The sequence below is a fragment of the Scardinius erythrophthalmus genome (assembly GCF_964197995.2).
Source record: "Scardinius erythrophthalmus genome assembly, chromosome: 16".
Classification (NCBI taxonomy): Eukaryota; Metazoa; Chordata; class Actinopteri; order Cypriniformes; family Leuciscidae; genus Scardinius; species Scardinius erythrophthalmus.
In genome coordinates this window covers 6354271-6378985 of record NC_138236.1, presented here as the reverse complement: position 1 = coordinate 6378985, position 24715 = coordinate 6354271, and the positions used below count along the sequence as shown (strand labels likewise).

At 42.0% G+C, this 24715-nt stretch overlaps 1 protein-coding gene across 1 annotated transcript; it reads right to left on the bottom strand.

Annotated features, from left to right (window-relative positions):
• Positions 1-2503: 2503 nt before the first annotated feature.
• Positions 2504-7217, bottom strand: LOC308704836 (proline-rich transmembrane protein 1-like). The gene is made up of 2 exons (XM_081389426.1): positions 6861-7217; positions 2504-2916 (listed from the first exon to the last, which is right to left on the bottom strand). The coding sequence occupies exons 1-2, from the start codon at positions 7182-7184 to the stop codon at positions 2743-2745; spliced, it is 498 nt and encodes a 165-aa protein (XP_081245552.1). The 5' UTR covers positions 7185-7217; the 3' UTR covers positions 2504-2742.
• Positions 7218-24715: the final 17498 nt, after the last annotated feature.

Below are 24715 nucleotides of genomic sequence, written 5' to 3'. Positions count from 1 at the left end.
GTGATTGGAGAACTGGATTTTAACTATCGTTCTTTCTTGGACAATCCAGCTATAATAGATGAATGGAGAAGTGGATGTGAGTATTGTTTCCCCTTTCTGACTGTAAGAGCTGCGGTGGGGGACTGGCAGGAAGAGAGGAAAGGTCTATTGTCATTCAGAACTCCACAAATGGATGGATTTGAGTCAGTGGGAAAGAAAGCCCTTTATGTCACCTGTGTAAAGGTGTCTAATTTACTTTCTTTGACTGGGGTTCTTTCGACGAAATGGACAGAGGTTTTTGGCACTGACTCTTCCCCTAAAGGTAGTTGGCGTATCCTGTACAAACGTCCGATTGACCAGCGGACTGGTGACCTCCAGTGGAGGATTGTACACGGATCTATAGCTACAAACAGACATGTGGTGCATCTTGATCCTAGTGTTAGTGCGGGTTGTCCTTTTTGTGTAGAGACTGAATCTGTCTTTCATTTGTTCATGCAATGTACAAGGTTGATGGACTTGTTTTCATTGTTAACAGAGTGGGTTACATCTTTGGGTGAAACTTTTTCTTTTCAGTTGTTCATCTTTGGTCCAAAGTACACCGTTGAGCAAAAGAATGTTTTGGTTTTACTCAATTTCCTATTTGGTAATGCAAAATTAGCCATCTGGAAAACTAGAAAAAATAAGATATTAGGACAAAGTGCAGTAAATCCAATTTTCATGTTTTTGGGCCTAGTGGGTTCTCGTCTCAGAGTGGAATATGCGTACTATAAATTGGTTGGGCGTTTAGAGTGTTTTATGGAAATTTGGGGGCTAAACCATGTCTTATGTACAGTTTATGAAGATGAATTGGTGTTGAAATTTTAATGTTTTTTTTATTTTTATTTATTTATTTGTTGTGATGATGAGTGATTGTTATCATCATCATATTGTGTTGAACAAACATGTTTGTCTATAATTGTTGTTAAAATAAAAGTGTCTTAATCCTCTCTCTCTCTCTCTCTCTCTCTCTCTCTCTCTCTCTCTCTCTCTCTCTCTCTCTCTCTCTCTCTCTCTCTCTCTCTCTCTCTCTCTCTCTCTCTCTCTCTCTCTCTCTCTCTCTCTACGCCGATTACTGCAACAAGACACAGGTGTTCGTGATTTGCACTTGACCCACTTACGCGCCGTAAGAGATGTACAGTAATTGTTAGTTATTTATGTGTGAATAAATGTGTTATTTATTTACACACACATAAATAACTAACAATTACTGTACATCTCTGCCAGTAAAGCATTTCTTAGAAACAAAATACACAACATTGTACACAATGCATTATATTCAGTTCATTGGCTTTTTTTTTAGATGTAACTAATATAGTTACATCTCCAGCTTTAAAAATAGGGGCTATTACAGCTAATTTCAGGCATTGGGGAAAAAAAAACTTTGTTTAATGGACAGATTTACCAGATGAGCAATTGGAGTACAAGGATACTTTTATACTTCTTCAGAAATGCACAATCACAAGTAAAAACATCTTTAGCCTTAGAGTTCTTAAACTTGCCTAAGATTTTAGTCATGGAAGATTCTGGCACTTCAGAAATGCTAAAAAGTGGAAGATTATCATTTGATGGTGTAATGAACTTCCCTCTTAGACCAAAGCCTTGTGCCAAAACTTGAACTGAGTCTATAAAATAACTATTAAACATAGAAGAAATGTGATCTTTGTCTTTAGTTAGCGTTCGATGTACTTGTAATTCAAACTCTTTATCTCTTTTTTTTTTGGTGTTCTTTAAAGCTCTATTGATGTTTTCCCAAGTTTGCCTGCTGTCCCCTTTAGAATCATTTATAATATCGATAAAAAACTTCAGACTTCAGAATATTGCCTTGCCCACATATATTAATGGAATTTGGTCAGAACGAATGTTATAATCTTCGGTTAAATAAGTGAGTCAGATTAATTCAGTAACCACTCATAAGAGATTTAATGAAAGAACTGGCACAAAAAAGAGTCATTCATTCGGTAATCGGACTGGTCATGCTGTATGTTTTTGATTCACTCATCATCAGCCGGCTCATAAAAGTACTGGTAAGTCACTCCTTCTGGAATCTGGATGGATTGCAGTGGGCATATTATTGCAAAGAAATTAACCTAAAAAAAATCATTTAAAAGGCTCAGTCTGGCCATGTCTGCGTATTGTAAGTGACTTTAGAATTCTAAAATCGTGGGTTGCATCTTTTTAGGGTTCCAAATGGCCAAATAACAGTCCTCAGTTCATTTCATATAGGACATAACCAAAGTATTGTGGTTAAGTAAATCAGTTACTGTAACTGTAGATTAATTCAGTAATTGTTTTTGATTCACTAATAAGAACCGGCTCATAAGAGTGATTCTTTCGGGTATCTGAATAGAGAGTATTTGGGTAACAACATCAATGGTTATAAAAAAAGAAGAAAAAGAGCACTGGTTTTTGGTCATTGAAAATTTTAATGAAATATAATCAAAAGACAGGAAGAAAAAAAAACATCAATATGTATACTTTGACAGTGAGAGTTTGCATTGTTTTGAAACATAAGATAATCAACTTTAAAGCATGTGTTAGTTACATGAATAATTTTACATTAGAGATGAGCCAGACAGATCAAACATAGTCAATCATGCGAAACTGCACATTAGTTTGTAGTCTAAAAAAACATCACAGTGTGGTTATAAAATTATACTTTTGCCATGATATGATGTTATTTTTGGAAAGCCCTCATTCCTGGTGTCCATCTGATATGTCTGACAATTAAGGAGGTGTTGGTTGTTGTTGTTTACTATGGACAACCACCACAATAATGTAGACGATGTACAACACAAAGATGGCAAGGCCAATACCAAGAGCAATATGGTTAAAAGTGCGTGCCATTTTGGAGTTTTTCTCTGCTATTTGTTGTTGTCCGGTCATGTTGGCATTCCGAGTCTGTGAAAATAAATGTAAAAACTTAGTCAGTTATGTAATTTGAGTTTTCACTAAAAAAGAGTGATTAAAGTGTTTATATCGTATAAAGCAATGACCTGTGTCCAAACTAACAGTTTCACATGTTGCTCATGAATACAATGTGGAAACATATTTAAACAAAAAGGTGTTATTTCAAAGTGATACTTTTTGTGCAATAATGGAAACCCAGAACAAGTTTCATATACACATTAATATGGTTTCATTTCCTTTATCTAAAGCATCATCTATTGTATTTCCTTTTTATGAACCATCACTGTTCCCTAAAAAAAAACTATACCAAAATGTATTAAAAATACATTTATTGTTTTGCAGTATTGTATTACTCCTCCTTGAACTGCCACCTTAACGTGGTGGAGGGGTTTGAGTACCCGAATGACCCTAGGAGCTATGTTGTCCGGGGCTATATGCCCCTGGTAGGTTCTCCCAAGTCAAAAAAGTTCTAGGCGACGGGACAGACTAAGAGTGGTTAAAAAAAAACTTTATGAGTAACATTAAATCGAGGACCGTGACGTCGCCCGATATGGCGCAGCCGGGGCCCCACCCTGGAGCCAATAATGGAAACCAAGAACAAGTTTCATATACACATTAATATGGTTTCATTTCCTTTATCTAAAGCATCATATTGCATTTCCTTTTTATGAACCATCATAAAACTCATTTGGTGTCTTTAATTCATACTCTTATCAATGAACTATATCAGGACAACAAAAGTGCACTTTAGTAGCAACACAAGAGAAAATTCACAGGTATGCACAAAGCATTTGTAAGAACTGATTTTCCTGCTAAAACAAAACGCTCCCTGCAATAAAGCCATAAAATGCACCCTGGATAGCAGATAGCAAAGACAGAGCACAGACCCAAACTTATCTCCTTGTCCCCTTGTTTGACTTCAACTCATCCCCCCCCCCCCCCCTCCCTCCTCAAGGCACTGAAAGTTCATTAAGAATGTCTATAACACATATGGTGGATCTTGTGAATATGTTGTTTTTCCTTTTCATGTTTGGTGTCATTTTAAGGATCACAGTGCGATTGGTAAAATGGTCTTAATTTCATTGCAGTCATTGGTTTAATGAGAAAGATTGAGAACTTAGGAGAATCCTGTTTCTCCTCTCTGGCTGATATCTCTTTACGATATCTCAATAAACCAGGGCCCAGTTTTTCAAAAGTAATCCAGTGGGATTTGGGATCACGGATTGGATCAAATCTTGGAAATGGGTTTTTCAAAAGCAAAAGAGGGATTCTGAACTAAGATCAGATCATGTAATCCGATCTTAAATTTGATCTGGATCAAACCTGCCCTTTGGGTTTTTCAGAACTTTGAACTCTGTTTGGGATCTATTTGATCCAAAAAAACAGGATTATCCTGATCCCATCAGAAGGGTGGATTCAGTTGTGATTTTTCGAACCAAATAAAACCAGAGAGGTTTTTTTTTTTAAGTGAATGAACACAAAATCAATATTTACTGATGATATATACATTTCTTCATATTTGAAGCATATATGAAGCATGTCACATCTAATGAGATATGGTAAAACAACAAAATCTACAATTTAACATAACAAAATAAGGAAAGTAAAATGTTTCTGTTTATTACAGTGTTTCTGTTTCTTAAAATTAAAATAAACAATGGTTATTTGTGGCCACCAGTATTTTGCCAACTGTTGTTCTTTGCTAAGCCAGTAGGCTACACTGTTGGTTCCATTTAAGGCTCTAGTAAACAGGATTTGGTGATCCTGAAAAGTTCCTATCCGGATCAGATTGATCCAATCCGATGTTGCTTTGAAAAACTGGCTCAAAAGTAAGCTGGATTACGTGATCACGGATCGCAAAAAAAAGGATTACTAAATCCGGATCAATTTTATCCGGATTAAACCTTTTGAAAAACCTGGCCCAGGTGCTACCCACCTGGGGTACATGGATTGGCCCAAACATCTCTAAACAACATTTGTATAACCCCTTTTGTTCTGGTCTGATACTTAAGGCGAGGTGACAGAGCAGTCTTTGGGACTCTTTACCAGGATCATCCCCCATAGTGATGTTTCAGTGCTTTCCGATTGGAAAGCCCTGACACATTACTGTCTTTGTCAGGAAAACATTATTTACTTTTAGAGTCATCTTTGAGTAAATGATGTCATGTATTTTCTGAATTGGCTTTTAATAATTTACTTCTGTAATTGGCATGATACATTTTTACCTGACAAATAAATGTTACATCTTGAATTATTCTGAAGTTTTAGAAATCATTCATTTTAGTAGATTAATGTGTAGTCTGGTGTTTCCGCAAATCTTTGTCCAGGATAGATCAAACTGAAGGCACTTTGAATGGACCATGGGGCACATCTTAGGAATACCTTCTGATTTCTGACTATCTCCTGACTTAGCATGTTGTACGCTGCAAATATTATAAAAAAATTACACCTATGGGTCTGTAGTGCGCGGCTGCATAGGGTAAAATATTTGCACTGCACCCTCTGACTATTTCAGGACTGGCTAGTTTGTGATCGTGAGCGCGCAGTCGCGACGTGACGTCTCAAAGCGACACTAGGTCCGTAATGAACGAATAATTGAAAGTACGGGATAATCAGAATAATCAAAGATCTAAATGAATTCATAATCAATATTTATGATTATTTTCTAATCAGAAATACAATCTAAATTTGAATATCATTTGAAATTTGAGTCAGATTAAGCGTAGAGCTAAAGTAATACTAAAACTAAATTCCAATAAATTAAGTGAACTTCACTGGAGCGCTGAAAAGACATACACGCATTAAACCTTCGCCAGGCCGTTGGATTCCGTCGTTGGGCCAATGGGTGGTCCTTACACATTAGTGTAATTAGGACGTAGTACCACACCTATTTCTCAATACCAAAATGTCACATCATTTATGGGAACAATATGTTTGTGTAAATGGAGACAAACATCTGCTCAGTAAGTAAAGTTAGGTATAGGGAAGCTACATGTGTGAACTTCTTTTGTTTTGAATGCTAGTCATTCTTTGAATGACAAAGATTTTTGAACACTAAAAAAAAAAATTGTATATGTTTCTTGTTATTTAGATTATGATCTCTCTTTTTTTATTTCACAAAGTCTTGTCGTCCATTTATTTCAACAAAGTCTTGTAGACCATTTAGCCTTTAAAGGTAGCCTGGTTAAAACCAGACCATTCTCAGTAGTAACTGAGTTATGGTCTGGCAAAGCTTCATTAATAACTCATTTCCAAAGGGGCATCACCAACGGACGTCGCTCAAATGCCTCTGGTCACAATTGGATAGACCTAAAACCAATCAGAGCGATCGTCATCGTGTAAAGCCCGCCCCAACATTTCTGATTGGTGCCACGATTTCGACAGATTAGAAATGGGCTTGAATGAGCTCTTTGCCAGACTACTTGCAGAGCAAATCTAAATTTGCGGAAGTTTGTCTGGGTTTTCCCATGCAGGCTACTTTAAAGGGGAAGTTCACTCAAAAATGCAAATGTGCACATTTTCATATGGTGAACTTTCCCTTTAAATTAAAGTAATTTAGTGGAAAAGATTTAAATTTATTCATTAGCAGATGCTTTTATATCAACTTACTATAAGCGATTCATCTTGAAGAGGCAATAAACACAAGAAACAAAGTTTCAGACATCATTCAGAATAATACAAGCAAGAACAGGAAGAACAGGAAAAGTGAGAGCACAGACAAAGTAATAGTAAAAGCTTAGAAGAACTTTATTTAGTTTATGCAGTTAAGTGCTCTCAGAAGAGATGCATTTTCAGCTGTTTCTTATTGTAAGAGATTTATTACCATTTACAAAACAAAAACAATTAAGATTTAATGAAACAAATTGCATTTTATGATCAGCCATTAGTGTATCAGTTTAAAAAGGGTTAAGAAAGGTATGTGAACTAATACTTACATTGATAGAGTAAATTAGAGCAACAATGCCCAGAGGAAAGCAGCAGCACAGCAGGGTAAAGATGGAATAGCCCAGGTAATCTGGCAGCGGATAGGCCAGTGGAGTGTTGGTCAAATAAACTGCCGGCTGCACGGTGACAGCAGGATGACCTTGATATGGCCCTTGGACGTGTGGTCCTGGAGCGCCGTACGGCTGGCCTTGATACCCAGAGGTGCTCTGAAAGTTCCCTTGAGGAGGGTATCCAGAATGGTCCTGGTAGGGTGGTGGCCCAGGCTGCAACAACTTGGATTTCTCAGATGTATTCCAGTTTTCTTGAGGCTCCATTGCTCTGTTTAAGTAAACTTGCACTGTCTTATTTTCTTTGTACTCGGCACACCTTTGTTGACTCTGGCTAAGAGGAATCAACCTGTTTCCGCCACGGACTTTGGCTCATTATAGTCACATGAAGATTTATAGCAGTCATATGGTAGGTGGATTGTAGGAGGAGTGACAAGCAGTGACAACAGGCGTGACAGATTCAGTTCCCTCATCACACAGCAACACAGAAACATAATTCTCACAGTATTGACTGCAGGTGCCAGCTTATAGGTCATTGGGGGTTATTTGTGGATGAATGGTTTTTTGGAATATATAAATATGGTAATGCTTTAGATTACAGCCCGGAATGTACTGCGTAATTAAGACAAATTTACAGCGTAACTTTCTGTAATTATAGTGTACGTATAAAGTACTTACATGTAAGTATAAGGGAACAATATGTAAAGTTTGGGGAATAAAGGGGTAACAACCAGGAGAATTAAAAAAATATTTATATTGTAAGTATTATAGAACTAAGGGGTAGCCTTATTCTACTATTATGATACAACAATCTTACATTTGGGAGCAATTTAGCGAGAACATACACTGTGTTCCTTTTTGAAATATTGTGTACCAATACATACTATATAGGCCATATATATATGTTTAAGTTTGGGCTTACATGTTTCAAGGCAAGTAAAGCTAAAACTATTGCATTTTTTTTTAAACACAGGGAAATATACTCTTGTTCCATGTAGTTACAGGGTAAGTGTTACATTGAGGGCCGTAAATTAAAGTGGTGCTTGTTACCCTCTTGTTCCAGGTAAGTGCAATAAAAATACACACAATCTAATATCACTGATTCGGAAACCTTTATTTGAAAAAACAAACAGACAACATTGCAGTTGGTCTGAAGCGATAGTCTACAGTTTAAAAAGTTTAAAATATTGCAATTTTTCTTACTAACACCTATCGTTTCACTTCAGAAGACATTGATCCATCCATTGGGGTCGTATGGATTACTACAGTTATTGCAGTATATGCTGTTTGATGCTCCAACTTTTAGGAACACGAGCTTGCATTATATGTATTCCCAGAGATTTTTTTCGTTTTTCTAAAAACCTTCATTTGTGTTAATCTGAAGAAGGAATTCTTGGATGGCATGAGGGTAAAATATAAGTAGGTGAGGATGTATTTCAGGGTGTACTGCATTTTATTTTAATACATAATACAGAATAGCAAGAGACATGATTTATTCTTCAGATTCATCAGTGGAAAGAAAGAAAAAGAAGAGGAACAAAAGGAAGAAGCCAAGCAAGCGATAAAAAGGGGGGACAAAACGTGTTACTTTCTGTCAAGACTTAAAGGGGGGGTGAAATGCTCATTTTCACTCATTCTCCTGTTAATCTTGAGAACCTATAGAGTAATATTGCATCCTTCATATCTCCAAAAAGTCTTTTGTTTTATTATATTTTTAATTGAAAGATAGGCTGTACCGAGTCTTTCCGGAAAAAAACGAGCGGCTGGGGGCGGGCCGTGTGGGCGAAGCTTAGCTGTGCTTACCCGCCTAGCTAACAACACACAGAGACATTTGTTCAACAGTTTTACTCACCGTCCGGTTCCAACGCACGACCGCGAACCTTTATCATTGTGACTGCTCGATCCTTAAGCATTAGACGATCTGCAAATCCGTCGATCTGGGCTTTGTTTATAAAACAATCATCGTCGAAATGCAGGGAACAACAGTCTTACACAACTCCGTTTATGCTCAGGAAAACAAACTCCATCCACGGGTTCCTTAACGCTGGGTTCTTTGGGAATCTGTGCAGGGTTGTCTTGCCCTGGCAACCAAAAACACACTTCTTTGGTGACATTGACTTCCCAAAAGCCGGGCAGGGCGCTTTGATGGCGAACTGCTTTCGCTCTCTTGCTCTGGTCTACGATTGCGCGCGCGGACGCGATCTTACCGCAGAAGTGCCCTTAGGACCCATATAAGGAAATTCCGCCCTATCTTACGTAAGACAGAGCCATACTCGAAAAAAACTTTCCGAAACTTGTGACAAACCGGAAGGAGTATTTTTGGAACAAAAATACTCCTTCAAACGTACAACTTAGTTTTTGAAACTTTGTCCATGTTTAGCATGGGAATCCAACTCTTTACCAGTGTAAAAAACTCAGTATGCATTTGAAGCATTAAGCATTAAGCATTTGAAATTGAAATTGTTGAGAAATTGTCAAGTATTGTAAATCTTTTTGGAATTAAGTTAAGTTGTAAGTTGTTTTATTGTACTTAAACTACATGGAACAAGAGGGTAACAAGCACCACTTTAATTTACGGCCCGCAATGTCATACTCTGCAACAACATGGAACAAGAGGGTAACAAGCACCACTAAACGAGTATCTTTCCCCAATATTTAAGCAAAATTTGCAATTGTTTTAGTTTTAAGTGCACTTTTGTTAAAAAGATTACTGTATAAATGCAAAGATATGTACTCTGTAATTTTTAAAAAGCCTATGTGTTGGTACACAATTATTACAAAAAGGTACGCACTGTATGTTCTCGCTAAATTGCTCCCGTAACATTTGTAATCTTACAGTACTGATTGTTGTATCATAATAGTAGAATAAGTACCCCTTGTTTCTATAATACTTACAGTACAAATATTTTTTTTTATTCTCCTGGTTGTTTCCCCTTTATTCCCCAAATTACATATTGGGTTTCTCCCAAGGTTCTGTCACCTGCTGGAGTTTTGGTTCCTTGTTACTGTCGCCTCTGGCTTGCTTAGTTGGGGACACTTAATATTCAACAATATTATTGATCTGACTGCACTGACACTATTGGATAAGAATGATGATGACATCACTGTTTTTTTGCAGAACTGCTTTATAATGTTATGAACAGCAGCTACGCAAATAATTTTCCATTTGCTCTTCTGTTTTATCTCGGGTTTCCCATATGGTAACTACAGTATATGTCAGCTCCAGTTTGGATCCATTATAACATTGTCCCAGTGATCTTAAAGGCAGTTAATATCATTGTAACTTGATAATACTGACACATACGTGACATTTTAACTGCATGAAATAAAAATATTTATACCATTTAAATATTTATTTAATATACAAATGTATAAATACATTTTGGTAAATTAATTTTTTACTAGGGTGTTCATGGATTTTTTATTATTCACAAAATCGGACAGATTTTAAAGACTTTGAAAAATAGAGAATGAACAAGATTGTACATTTATTTTCATAATGTTTTTATTAAAAGCAAATTGTATTTTTTTTTATTATTTTTTTTTTGCTTATAATATATATTTTATGCAGTGATGAAACTATCCAGATCTGCATACAGAGTAAAAACTAATCGCACAATGATTCAGTCAACATTATGAAATCATAGCATGGGGTAACTTTAGAAAGGTAAAAGATTTCCATCAAAGTAATAGGTGTCGAGGAGATATAACGTAAGGATGATGGCGCCCACAACAACACCGAAATGGTTCAGGATGAGTGCAGTTCGAGAGTTGCTCGCTGCTTCAGCCCTTTGTCCAGCACCGTTTGCTTTGCAAGTCTGTGAAAGTAAAGGTAAAATGGCAAATGTCAACAGGTTGAAAAACAGGTTACTGGAAAATCAACCTGTAACCACAAACCATAATATGCTGCAAGCAAGAGTGCTCAGACCACGAGTCACACATTTTTAAGCTTTGGAGGAATGTGAGTGTGGGTCAAGGGGGATCAAGATTGTTACTGTTTTGTTAATGGCAACTGCATCACTCACCTCATAATTATCATTACAGAGAAAGTAAAAATCGCCCTCTGTCTCTTTGCTTCTGAAGTGAACAGTAAATTACCAGTAAGAGACCAGCACTGCCCATCTAAAACTAACCAAGACCATATATTTTTTTAGATGCCCTATTAACCAAACACTTATATTTGCTGTCAGTTGTCACAGCCAGGGTGCGATTTGTGAAAAAAACAGAGGGGGGGATGTTTTGAAACATTTTTATTCATAAAAATAAACCATGAGAACATGAACTTCATTCACTGCATTTGCTGCTCTGGACCCTTTTCATTGTTCCCAGCTAGCTAGCTAGAGTTTTCGCGCTGAAAAATTTGGCTACATAAATATTTAGGCTACTTGGTGACATTCTGAAAAGCCGTACATGGATCAAAGCTAATGGACAGGATCAGATAAATCAGAGTTTAGATTCTCTGCCCGAGCTGAACTTGACCCGACCCGGGCCGGGCCCTTGATCCAGCACTTGTGTTACAAAATGCAACACGTCACGTGTCATGTTCAGCGTCTCCTCCACTCGCACGCATCACACCGGGCCCGGGATAATAAACTTTAAAAATATTTATTTTGTTTAAAAAATATTCTATATTCTAAAACCTTGTTGAATTAGAGTTGTAGCCTACTAGGCCTACTCCTCCTAGGCCATCCAAAGTTCATCCAAAGTTCATTCATGTTTATTTTCTGTGTTCATCATTGTCCAGGTTTTTTTTTTTTTTTTTTTTTTTTTTTACATTTCTTCATTCGGATCCATTTGCGATCCATTTCATTCTGAATAAACAAACAAGACAGTTACCATGATTTGTCCTTGTTGCATTATTAATTAAGATAATAATTAATAAATGCATGCACAATTATCCGTGAACTTGATAAATGTTGCAGATATGTTTTACTATGCACAAACAAATGCCTTTCAACTTGTGTGTAAAATTCAGAAGCAGTAAATGAATGTGCAGAAATTTGTACAGAGATTCTGTAGGCCTACTATGTGTTGTAGCCTAGCCATTAAATAATAAATTTAATAAATAAATAACTAAATAAATTTAGTTGCATATTTGTTAAAATATTATGTTTTTTTTTTTTCATCTATGTTGATTATGAAAAGTGAACAGCACGAAGATAGGATGTGCAGTATATCGGGAGACCTGGAGTGGGTCAGACATGATTTTGACCACTTCATTAAGTTTTGTTTTGTAGAAAGCCTTTCTTTAAAGTGAATTTCGTTTTGTATAAATTGTATCTTAATTTTAATACATTTTTCATCAACGAATTGCATGTATTTAAGAAGCAAATATAGCAGACATAGGCTATAGGCTAATCATGGAGGCGCCCGCGCGCCCCGGTCACTTGCACTGCGCATCTCATCATAAATCAACCGAAACACAGTGTATGCCTCACACAGAGAATATTAAGAAATATATCTAAAGAAAGCTTGAAATGTCTTTAAACGAAACAATTTAAAACGAAAAGAAATAGGCAACACTCTGATGTAATTCATGCATTTCTCCATATATGTGCATTCACTACGGAGATGGCGATCGTCAACTTCATCTTTGCTTCATCTCAACTTCCCTGGCGCCACCTGGTTATAACGGCCCACGTATTAAACAAAATGTGTGTAAAACTTCTGTCTCTGGACGGGTTTAAATCGGGCTCGGGCTCATGATTACAGTTAACGTGTCGGGCAGGGCCGACAAAGTCAATTCGCCTCATTCGGGCTTCGCGTCTACCGCGCCGCAGGACCTCTAGACGCGCGTAAACGCGTCTTTACATTGAAATCATTCGCGCCAGAAACTCAAGAGTGAGTGAGTAATCAAAAAACCTTTGCGTTTAGTCTCAATTGATTAAAACACCGTATGTGTAACTTCGGCCATTCTCAGTGGTGTGACTGGGACACTAACCCTGCTTGTCATCATAGAAACAGATAATCAGATTGTGATTTTTATTCCCGCTTCAGTAATATGCTGAATATACGGCGTAAAAAAAGACCTGCAGCCGTCTCGCAAGTGTTGATAGGCTATTACTCGTGAGGTGTAACCAATCATATAGCGCCGTGGGCGGGACATTGAGCAAGTCTTCAGAGTGGTGATAGAGGCTGCGGAGCCTGCAGTCAAAGTAGCGCATCTTAAAATAAAATGGAGTTTAATCAAACCACGGATCCGTGATAAGTTTTGTGATCCGCCTCGCCACTAGTGTAGTAGCACTGATCACTTTGAGGGGGGGATAAATTTATCCCCACTGGGGATAAAAATAATTAAGCAGAGGCAGGGATACATTGACCAGAAAGGGGGAAATCCCACGCATCCCCCCCGGCAAATCGCACCCTGGTCACAGCAGAGAAAATCAATACGGACAATCTCTCATGGAGGAGCGACGACAGAGGAGAAGAAAGAGAGGACATGCCTGGACTTGTGGTTTACTATGTGATAGCAGTCGACCGTGATAATTACGGCTAATTACGATGATTATTACAGAGATATGGGCGTAGCACAAGATCCCGGGCCATATGGGCCCCCATGCCACATTCATGCTGCTCCCTGCTCTCTTCACTTTCACCATCATCCTCAATCACATCTTCTCTATCATCTTTCTCTACATGAAGGATACATTTGATATTAACCTCTTATCCTAATTATAACCTAATATAATAAAATACACTACGATAGTGTTACTTAACACCTTTCAGTCAAAAGTAAAAACATTGTTTGAAATGAATGTTTCCTCCAGAGTTTCTGCTTCTACTAAATCTGACATAAATATAATGTTGACATGATATGTAGCTACCGATGAGCTACCTATGACACTGATTAGCCTATTGCTAATTTTAGATATTATTGATATTAATTTAAAATTAAACCTGTTTCAAATCAGGTTATTATAATGGTGTGTTGTATGCAAAACAGGCATTGTTAGTGTAGCCTACAATTTATTAATTTAGCCTTTACCTCAGAATACATGTATGACCAAATTATCATCTGAAAGTGTATGTTCTGCTTCTGCTCTTTTTTTAGCACTGACGATCGCGGGGATTTTCAAACAGTTTGGCACTATAGATTTCGTGTAGTTTGTACTCACCTTTCTTTGAAAATAAGTATTTTACCAATTGTTTCCCCTCATTTTGTTTTCTTTCCTTCTCATGTCTTTCCTTCTGCCTTTCCTTTATTTTTTGTGGCCTGATTTAGCTTTCTTTTTGATTTGAGAGACATTTCTACAGCAGAAGTTTGTGCTCCACCAGATGCTCTACTAATTTACATGAACAAAATGCGTGCAGATGGACTAAACCATTTAGCAAGGGGTGGGACCGTGAGACCTAATAGTCTTTACTTTTTCGTAAACAATACTCAGTCAGTCAACAAAGTTATTCATTCAGTTATACATTTAATCTGACTGAGCATTATTAAATTTAATTAGGAGATGAAAATGTCCAGATAAAATAAAACATATTCCAGACTTTTCAAGGGCCCTCTCTCCCCTTGGGGCCATGGTCATCAGTACTGGTTTTACCCCCAGTCCAACGCCCCTGCAGAGAGTTATGCCAACGCATTCTGCTGATTTGAGCTCAGCATCATAAAGCCCCTTGAGCATTGTGGCTTTCCATGATGCACAGGACTTTCCAAAAGCATGCACCTGCTGATATAGCATTCTTACAAGAAACATGAAAAACCACAATGAGTTTTGTGGTTGAGGTTAATTTGGGTCAAGAACCTGCTTGCTTGTATTTGACCTACAAAGCAAATAACTCTCTTGGGATCTTGATGATCAATTTTTTAATTTTTACAGATAATGCATAGCACAAGCACAGATAATTAAGCTTTACACACTCGTTTAGGGTGTACACTCTGCATAGTGCCCACCCCAGATAATTTATCATTGTGCAAAACTCAGCACAAGCTTTTGTGTCAGGTTATTTTGTAATGCAATATATAAAGCAAAATATAAAGCAAAACAATGTTTTATTGTGTGTGTATATATATACAGTACTGTGCAAGAGTCTAGGCACCTTAGTATTTTAAAACCATAAAATGGTTTTAAGCTAGTTATTTGTATCGATTCCTGTAGTGTGTCAGTAGAAAATATCAGTTTACATTTCCAAACATTTAATTGTAATATAGTGCGATTATTTATTTATTTATTTATTTATTGTATGCACAAGGAATCTGACGACAGCCGATAGATCTGATCTCACCGTCATCAAGTCGTCTGGGATTACATGAAGAAATAGAAAAAACTGAGACAGACTAAATCCAGTAGAATTGTGACAATGTCTCCAAGACGCTTGAAGAAACCTGCCTCCAAAGCTACAGTACTGTGAAAAGTTTTACACCCTTGTGTTAAAATGCTGTAGTGAGGATGCTTTCAAAAATAATGTTATGAAGAGATTTTATTTATCAATTAACTTCTATTAACTAAATCAAATCCATATTTGGTGTGACCACCCTTTGTGTTTAAAACAGCTTTTGTACACCTGCACATTTGCAGGCAGGTTTCTCAGTTCTTCTGGTAGTCTGTCTCAGTTTTTTTCTGTTTCTCCATGCAATCCCAGACGGACTCGATGATGATGAGAGCAGATCTCCATGTGGAGCACTGGATTTTCACTGGATTATTACAATAAATGGCAAAATTATTGTTTGGAAATGTAAACTGATATTTCCTACTGAAACACTACAGCAAAAGATATGAATAACTGGCTTAAAATCATTTCTTTGGGGCGAAAATACTTGCATGCCTAAGACTTTTGCACAGTACTATATATATATATATATATATATATATATATATATATATATATATATATATATATATATATATATATATATATATATATATATATATATATATATATGTATATATAGGCTATATATATAATTTTTTTTAAAAAGTTTATAGTCTAGATATAAACACTGAGTAAATCACTTTTTGAAATTGACGTCATGCTTCAAATGGAGATTGTATCTATATTACATTGCTATGTCAGTAGCATCCAGTGACTGATTTATCCTTATATCATTCATTCAAGAGATTCATTCAGAAACTCTGGACTAAACAATGCTTCATTAATTTCAAAAAATGTTTTTACTTACTGAATTAATTTTTAAAATTTTCATTTTCATTTTTTTAATAGACACATTTTAGACATTTGTAAATAGAACATTTTTGTCATAACCTCAAGTAAATTATTTTGTCTAGCTGTCTAACACTGTTTTATTAAAATATTGTATACATTTTACATCCTAGTCTGTGATGTTGTACTAATATCAGGTACACTAATATGTACCTGGACCACAAAAAGTCACATGGGTCAATTTTGAGTCAAATTCGGTCAAATTGAGATTTATACATAATCTGAAAGCTGAATAGATAAGGTTTCCATTGATGAATGGTTTGTTATGATTAGACAATATTTGGCTGATATACAACTATTTGAAAATCTTGAGTCAAAAAAAAAAAAACATTGAGAAAATCGCCTTTAAAGTTGTTCATTTATGTTCACGATTGTGCTGCATTCACTCACAAAAATAAATATTTACGGTTGGAAATTTACAAAATATCTTCAAGGAACATGATCTTTACTTAATATCCTAATGATTTTTGACATATAAGAAAAATGTATAAATTTGACCCGCACAATGCATTGTTGGCTATTGCCACAAATATACCTGTGCGACTCGTGACTGGTTTTGTGATCCAGGGTCACATATGAGATGTGATGCCTCTCATCCAATGTGCAAAGTTATCCAAACCACTTTAGGTATACCCCTCTAGCACCCCTTAATCTTGGTGTGATTTAATTTAATTTCTGTAAATGTCTGTGTATTTGTCTTCTGCACTGTGGCTGATTTAGTGATTTTATTTGGCAAATTGCACACGCAAAAAATATTGGGGTCAAAATTGAAGATGTGGTCCATGACATAATGTAATAAATTATTTTAATAGTATTGTATACGCAAAACATTAGAATAAGTGGATTTTGAGGTTGAGTGCATAAAAATAGCTTGCACTCTTAATCCAAGGAAATATCCCTACAAATATATTTTTGGACAGTGGAAGAGAAAAAGTGACAAGTGGGGAAAAAAAATTCTGGGTTATTAAACAACTTTCATAAAAAAAATGTCTACTGTAAATATTCTAATGCAGTTTATCACAATCTTCAACACATTATATAATAGTAATCATACCATAAAATCAAAGACACATGGCATGACAGATCGCATCAATTCACAAACATTTTTCGCATTTTTGCATTACATAATCTTTGTTCTATCAGATAATAATTATTTATGCCCCCCAAAATAAAAACATGATGTTTATAAGTGTGGATTATTCATTGTGTTTCAAGTCATCAAATTATATGATAACATAACAAGCAACAATGTATTTTATTTAAATAAAAAAAAAAATCTGTGTTACCGTTTTAAATAAATATTTCAAATATTATCAATGTTTCACAAAGCTTTAAAGCAAACCAGATTATCTTTCAGCAAGGACACATCAAATTGATCAAAAGTGACAGTAAAAACATTTATAATGCTATAAAAGATTTCTGTTTCAAATAAATGTTGTTAATTTGAACTTTAAATACTTTTTTAAATGCAGCCTTTGTGAGCACAAGACAATTTCAAAAACAGTAAGAAAAATCTCACAGACCCCAAACTTTTGAATGGTATTATGAATATCTTATTTGAATCTTGCATAAAATGAAAAATCTTCCTAAAAAACCATTCAAAGGTAAATAAATGAATACTTACAGCTCTTGAGTAACCAATTGCGGCAGCTCCCAGACAGATGCAGCAGCACAGCGTGGTAAATATTGAGTAACACATGTAATCGGGCTCAGGGTCAGGCAGTGGAGCGCGAGCCCGGTACACAGGGGGTTGAACAACGACCACAGGCTCGTTGTGGTGATTCAGGAGCTGGGAATGGAGCTGGAGCTGGACGCTGTCAGGATGGACTGCATGATGATTTCCAGCATTGTTTCCCTGAGGTTCTCTTACGAGAGGTTCTCTCGTATTGCGTAAGTAGCTTACGCATCGGGAAAGTCTTCTTTCTTCGAGATCTGAAGCCAAAAAATTATCCTTAATTTTGTATTCATTGTCAACGCAGTGCAGCAGCCGACAGACCTAGGCAGGCTGTATAAGCGTGCTCATTGGCTGCTCGGCTGCAACTGCTTAAGCCTATCGGTGAGCGCTATGAACGCGGCAACCAATGAGGGCGCTTCGCGCCCTCCGCGCCCTTCTAACCGTCAGAATGGGCGTGGCCAGCGTGTATATATTCAGCGCTCACAGGCTAAAATTCTGATTTTCTTGTCTTCAGCGAAGCTCTTCGCATCGCTGGATCTGGAGAAGCCGCCGCCGTTGAAACCAGCGACCAGCAAGCCTAGGACAGCGCCTGAAGAAGCCGGCCGCCTTCGCCGCCTTCAGCCTTCCGTGCCTGCTACGCTATCCGGCGTCATATCCTTTTTCACTGCTGTGTGTTCGCCTACTGCAACACACCCTCTTCTCTAAAAGAGCACGGGGCGTTTTTCTAAAAATGCCCCGTTTTTCTTGCGGCTCGTGCCACGCCACGCTCAGCGACGGAGACCGCCATCTCATCTGCGCTCTCTGCCTGGGCCGCGATCACGCCGCCACCGCACTCTCCACGGGCGGCTGCCCCGAGTGCGAGGAACTTCCAATGTCGACCCTGCGGGCTCGGCTTGAAGTTTTCGATCAGCATGTCTCCCCGCCCGTCCCTGCTGGGCCGCGCAAGAAGAAGCGCCGCTCACAGCGACCGCCGGAGACCAACCAGGCGCACAGAAGCTCGCCGGAGTCTCTCCCTCGAGCTTCTCCCTCGCCTTCCCCGCCCCCCCTCTCGGCCGCGCAGCCGCCGGCTCTCGCCCGCGCCTCCGCCGCTTCTGGGGATGAGGCGGATGACTTTGGTGAACGCGCCGCGGACAGCTGTTCTCTCCTGGCCTCTGACAGTGAGGAGTGGTCCACTGCCTCCTCGTCAGTCCAGGATTCAGGCCGATCTCGAGCGGGCGAGGACGCGGAGCTTTTACGCCTCCTCACGCGAGCTGTCGAACAGCTGGGCCTTGACTGGTCTTCCCCGGAAGAACCGGCCCCGAACAGACTCGACGGCTGCTTCCTTCACCACCGCCGCCGACAGCCGGCGTCCAGAAAAGCACCCTTCCTGCCGGAGCTTCACAGCGAGCTCTCGAAGTCGTGGAATGCTCCATTCTCCGCGAGAGTGTCTTCACATGCCTCATCGACGCTCTCACAGGTTGACGGCGCCGCTGAGAAGGGGTATAATTCCATCCCCCCTGTGGAGGAGACGGTCGCAGCGCACCTTTGCCCGCCCTCTCGTTGGCGCTCAAAGGCTGCCCTCCCGTCCAAAGCATGCAGGACCACTTCAGCCCTCGTCGGCCGCGCTTTCGCCGCCGCGGGGCAGGCCGCATCAGCACTACACTCTATGGCAGTACTGCAGATTCTCCAGGCTAACCTCCTCCGTGATCTGGACGAGAAGCGCTCGGAGCCTGCTTCCCTTACGGATTTGAGGAGCGCGACGGACCTTTCCCTTCGCGCCACGAAATCCGCTGCCCAGGCCATTGGAAGGTGCATGGCCTCTCTGTCAGTTACAGAGAGGCATCTCTGGCTCACGCTCGCGGACATGAGGGAGTCTGAGCGCGCGGTGTTTCTCAACGCCCCCCTCTCCCCCACCGGCCTGTTCGGCCCAGCGGTTAGCGGGATCGTCGACCGCTTTTCGGAGGTGAAAAAGACTTCTGAGGCAATGAATTTGTTTCTGCCTCGACGCTCCAGACCCGCTGCACGCCGTCCTTCGGACCAGCCTGCACAAAGCTCTGCCCAGCGTCCAGCTCGACCTCCGTCCTCACAGCGACGACAGGGCGGCCGCCCTCGCTCTCGCTCGACCAGCCGCGCTAGACCGCCGCCTCCCCGGGGACCCCGGCAGAGGATCGCGGTGAAGCCTGAGCCTCCAAAATCCTCCTAGCCCGAGGAGAGAAGCGACGATTAGGTCCCGCCGCGGCCGGACCGTCGTCAAAGCTTCAAGCTCTGTCAGTCCCCGTTGCCACGGTTACTGCAGACACTCATTTTGCAGCCAACGAGCCGGTGAACTCACCCTCTCGCCTGCACACAACCGCCGTTTTCACGGCGACCCAGAGAAATCTCAAAGAGAGTATTATGCCTGGTCGCGCGCCTCGCGCTGTAAGTGTTTCAAATGCAGTAAATGTGCCCACTTATCTGTGTTCACCTCTGCACACAAGCACTGTAAACCCCGTGTCTCTCACAGAGCCCACTCGCATAAAGCTGGCACAAGCCGCTCGAGTGTCAAAAGTAGGTCATGTGTCCACCCCGCTGTGCCCACACCTACCCACTGCCCGCTCTGTTACACAACCCCTCTGTACCGGTCAGGTTATAAACACGGATGCTGTGCCCGCTTCTACGCGCTCACACATCCGCTCTCGTACTTTGCCCCCGACGCCGCCTTCGAGCGTCATGCTTCACACTGTATGTTCCCCGTCAAAGACCACCGGGACGCTGTGTGTAAAACGGCCGGTCACCGCTGTGAGCGACCCGCCGTATCTAAGCACCAAGAGCGCGCGCATCACGCCCGCCCCTCCGTTTCGAGCTCTCGAGCCCGCGATCAGCGGCGATCAGAGCCCGGAGGCTATTCTGCCCCTGGCCGCACACGCGAAAGCGTGGGAAGCTATTCCAGGCGCGTCAGAATGGGTGCTGAGCACAGTAAAACGAGGCTATACTCTGCAGTTCGCTCGCCGCCCTCCGCGCTTTCAAGCGCGCGTCGAGACCAGAGTGAATGGGGAAGTAGCACATCTACTTCGAGCAGAAATAGCCACACTTCTGTGCAAAAGGGCAATAGAACCGGTTTCCCCTTCCATGAGCGAGTCGGGCTTTTACAGCCGTTATTTCCTCGTTCCCAAGAAGGACGGAGCTCTCAGACCAATTCTAGATCTGAGACGTTTGAACAAGGCTCTTATGAAAAGACCGTTCAAAATGCTCACAACCAGACAAATCCTCGCGCAAATTCGCCCGAGGGACTGGTTTATATCTCTCGATCTGAAAGACGCATATTTTCAGATCCAGATAATACCCCGTCACAGGCCATTCTTGAGATTCGCCTTCGACGGTCAGGTATATCAGTACACCGTCCTGCCGTTCGGCCTGTCTTTGGCACCTCGCACATTCACGAAGTGCATGGACACGGCTCTCGCTCCCCTGAGGGGTCGGGGAATGCGAATTCTGAACTACTTGGACGACTGGCTGATCCTAGCACAGTCAGAGGCCGAACTCATCGCCCACAGAACAGTGCTTTTAAGCCATCTGGACAGCCTGGGGCTTACGGTCAACTGGACCAAGAGCTCGCTCGTGCCCAGTCAATCAACCTCTTTTCTGGGTTTGGATCTGGACACTGTAGCGATGACGGCCCGCCTGTCGACACAGCGCGCGCGCTGCATTCGACGCCTGGCCGCGTCCCTCCGGCCGGGCAGCACCGTACCTCTCAAAACATTTCAGAGGCTACTGGGTTGCATGGCCTCAGCCGCAGCAGTGCTTCGGCTGGGTCTTTTACGAATGCGCCCGCTACAACGCTGGCTGAATGCCCGAGTGCCTCACAGAGCATGGGCTTCCGGCGGTATTCGCATCAGAGTGACTCAGAGCTGCGTTTCAGCTCTGAAGCCCTGGTTAGCGGCCGACTGGTACCAGCGGGGAGTGACAATGGGAGCTATCTCACACCGCAAAGTTATCTCGACGGACGCTTCCACCTCAGGCTGGGGCGCTCTGTTCGAGGGCAAACCGGCTTTTGGCCTATGGTCAGACCGGGAAAGATGCCTCCACATAAACTGTTTGGAGATGATAGCGGTCGAGAACGCGCTCAGGCGCTTCCTCCCATTCATACGGGATCACCATGTGCTAGTCCGCTCGGACAACATGTCCGTGGTATCCTATGTGAACCGACAGGGCGGTGTCAGATCCAGGAACCTGTGCAGGCTGACAGAACGCCTCCTCGTGTGGGCTTACCGCTCGCTGCGCTCGCTGAGAGCCGCGCACGTGCCGGGCCACCTGAATGTCGGTCCAGACAGACTGTCCAGGGACAACATTCCCCCGGGAGAATGGTCTCTGCACCCCCAGACAGTCCAGTTTCTCTGGCGCCTATTCGGCAGAGCGGAAATCGACCTCTTTGCGTCGAAAGACAATGCTCAATGCCCGAAGTTTTACTCGAAGAGCGAGGACGCGCTGTCCCAGACATGGCCCAGCCTCCCGCTGTATGCTTTTCCTCCAATCTCCCTGTTGCCACAGGTCATTTCGAGGATCAGAGAAACGCACCACTCAGTGCTGCTTATAGCCCCGCGATGGGAAAACCAAACTTGGTACCCAGAGCTAGTGAGGCTGTCGCACTCACCCCCATGGCCGATCCCGGTGAGAAAGGATCTCCTCTCCCAAGCCGCTGGATCGATCTGGCATCCCCATCCAGAGCGCTGGTCGCTGCATGCATGGGTGATCAACGGATACCCGTTGACCTGTCAGAAGGGGTCGTGAACACGATCACGCAGTCCAGAGCCCCCTCCACGAGACGGCTCTACGCGTCTAAATGGTCGGTGTTTTCTAAATGGTGCGCTACTCAAAACCTGGATCCGCGCGCATGCGGGGTTCCGCGGGTGCTCTCCTTCTTGCAGGAGCTGTTGGAAAAGGGCAGATCCCCTTCCACGCTCAAAGTATATGTGGCCGCTATTACAGCGTTCGCTGAGACGACGCTCGGCCGGGCAATGGGAAGGAATGAGCTCATTATCCGCTTCCTCAGAGGAGCTAGACGGATGAACCCCCCGCGGCCCCCCTCGGTTCCCTCGTGGGATCTGTCCTTGGTCCTGGCGGCCCTAAAGGCTTTTCCCTTTGAACCGCTTGAATCCGCGGATCTAAGGTATCTGTCGCTTAAAACCGTTTTTCTGATAGCTTTGTCTTCAGTCAAACGAGTGGGTGATTTGCACGCGCTATCTGTTAGCCCTGCATGTCTCGAGTTCGGGCCGAATGACTCGAAAGTCATTCTCAGACCGAGGCACGGTTACATCCCCAAAGCGATTGGAACCCCGTTTAGGGCACAAGTTATTTCCCTCTCGGCTCTGCCAGCATCCGATGGTGGGGACAGTGATAACCTCCTATGCCCTGTCCGGGCGCTGAGAGTTTACATCACGCGCTCCGCCGCTTTCAGGCGTTCAGAGCAGCTCTTTGTTTCCTTCGGCGGACGCACCAAGGGTCTTGCCGCCTCGAAGCAGAGCTTGTCCAGGTGGATAGTGGACGCGATAGCAGCAGCTTATGCCTCCAAACACCTGCAGTGCCCTCTGGGCATCAGAGCCCATTCCACTAGAGGCATGGCCTCGTCGTGGGCCTGGTCCAGCGGAATTTCTATCCACGACATTTGTATGGCGGCGGGCTGGGCCTCCCCGTCTACATTCGTGAGGTTTTATAACCTGGAAGTTCCTGCCCTACAGGCAAAAATATTGTCAGTATAAGTGACATGTATGCTCTGCCCAGCTCCCGTGTGCAGACTACGTTCATATGCTGGCACTATTCTGGTAACTACTCAGGGTGAAGTGTTGACTCAGACCGGCTGATCCGTTCTGTTTCCTATTTCCCGTTACGCGCTGTGATCGGTGCTGGCCCGCGCTGCTGGCCGCCCGCATTGTTCTCTGCCGCGTGGGAATTTTTCTCTTCATGTGAGACCGACTATGTCGTTTTCTCCTACCCTTATGAGTGCTTATGTACTGTTTGGGCTCGCTCCGCCGGCCCTACTGTTGTACTGCTATGTTTATAGACCGGCCGCGCCGCTCTATTTCATATGCTGCATGAAGTGCATGTACTACGCTGGCCCGTCTCTCGACCGGCCACATTTTCCAGCAGAGTGTTTTCCCCGGTTCCCCTGGGATTCATGGGCTGGATGCTCGGCGCACACGGCGTTGACAAAGGGTTCCCGATGCGTAAGCTACTTACGCAATACGAGAGAACCTCTCGTAAGAGAACGTACTCGGTTACTAACGTAACCTCGGTTCTCTCTAGAAGAGGGAACGAGTATTGCGTAACCTGCCGTGTCGCGCCACGAGCTTTTGCGCTTCAGACTGCGAAAACCAGAATTTTAGCCTGTGAGCGCTGAATATATACACGCTGGCCACGCCCATTCTGACGGTTAGAAGGGCGCGGAGGGCGCGAAGCGCCCTCATTGGTTGCCGCGTTCATAGCGCTCACCGATAGGCTTAAGCAGTTGCAGCCGAGCAGCCAATGAGCACGCTTATACAGCCTGCCTAGGTCTGTCGGCTGCTGCACTGCGTTGACAATGAATACAAAATTAAGGATAATTTTTTGGCTTCAGATCTCGAAGAAAGAAGACTTTCCCGATGCGTAAGCTACTTACGCAATACTCGTTCCCTCTTCTAGAGAGAACCGAGGTTACGTTAGTAACCGAGTACGATATAGTGGAGATATAGCTTGGGCCATGTCTGAACACTTGCGCCCTTCTTCTTTAGATATGGCTCTTTGTTTTTCCGATCGAATGTTGTGAGTCTTTTCTCAGTACCTTGGCCTTTTATGGTGAACCGTTTGAACTGAAAGGCCCCGATTTCCCTGTTTGACCACATTCAGTACAGAAATAAAACTGTGGCAGTTATAGAACACTTCCTCAGGGGTGGTTTACACGACACCGGCCTGCAAATGCAAACTTTTGAAGATGGGTTTCAAAATGCAAGTTTTTGAAAACGATACCGTT

Coding starts and splice junctions, on each gene's coding strand:
- LOC308704836 (XM_081389426.1), bottom strand. CDS start 7,184: ATGGAGCCTCAAGAAAACTGGAATACATCTGAGAAATCCAAGTTGTTG. Junction 2,917..6,860: donor CTCTAATTTACTCTATCAAT/GTAAGTATTAGT, acceptor TTATTTTCACAG/ACTCGGAATGCCAACATGAC.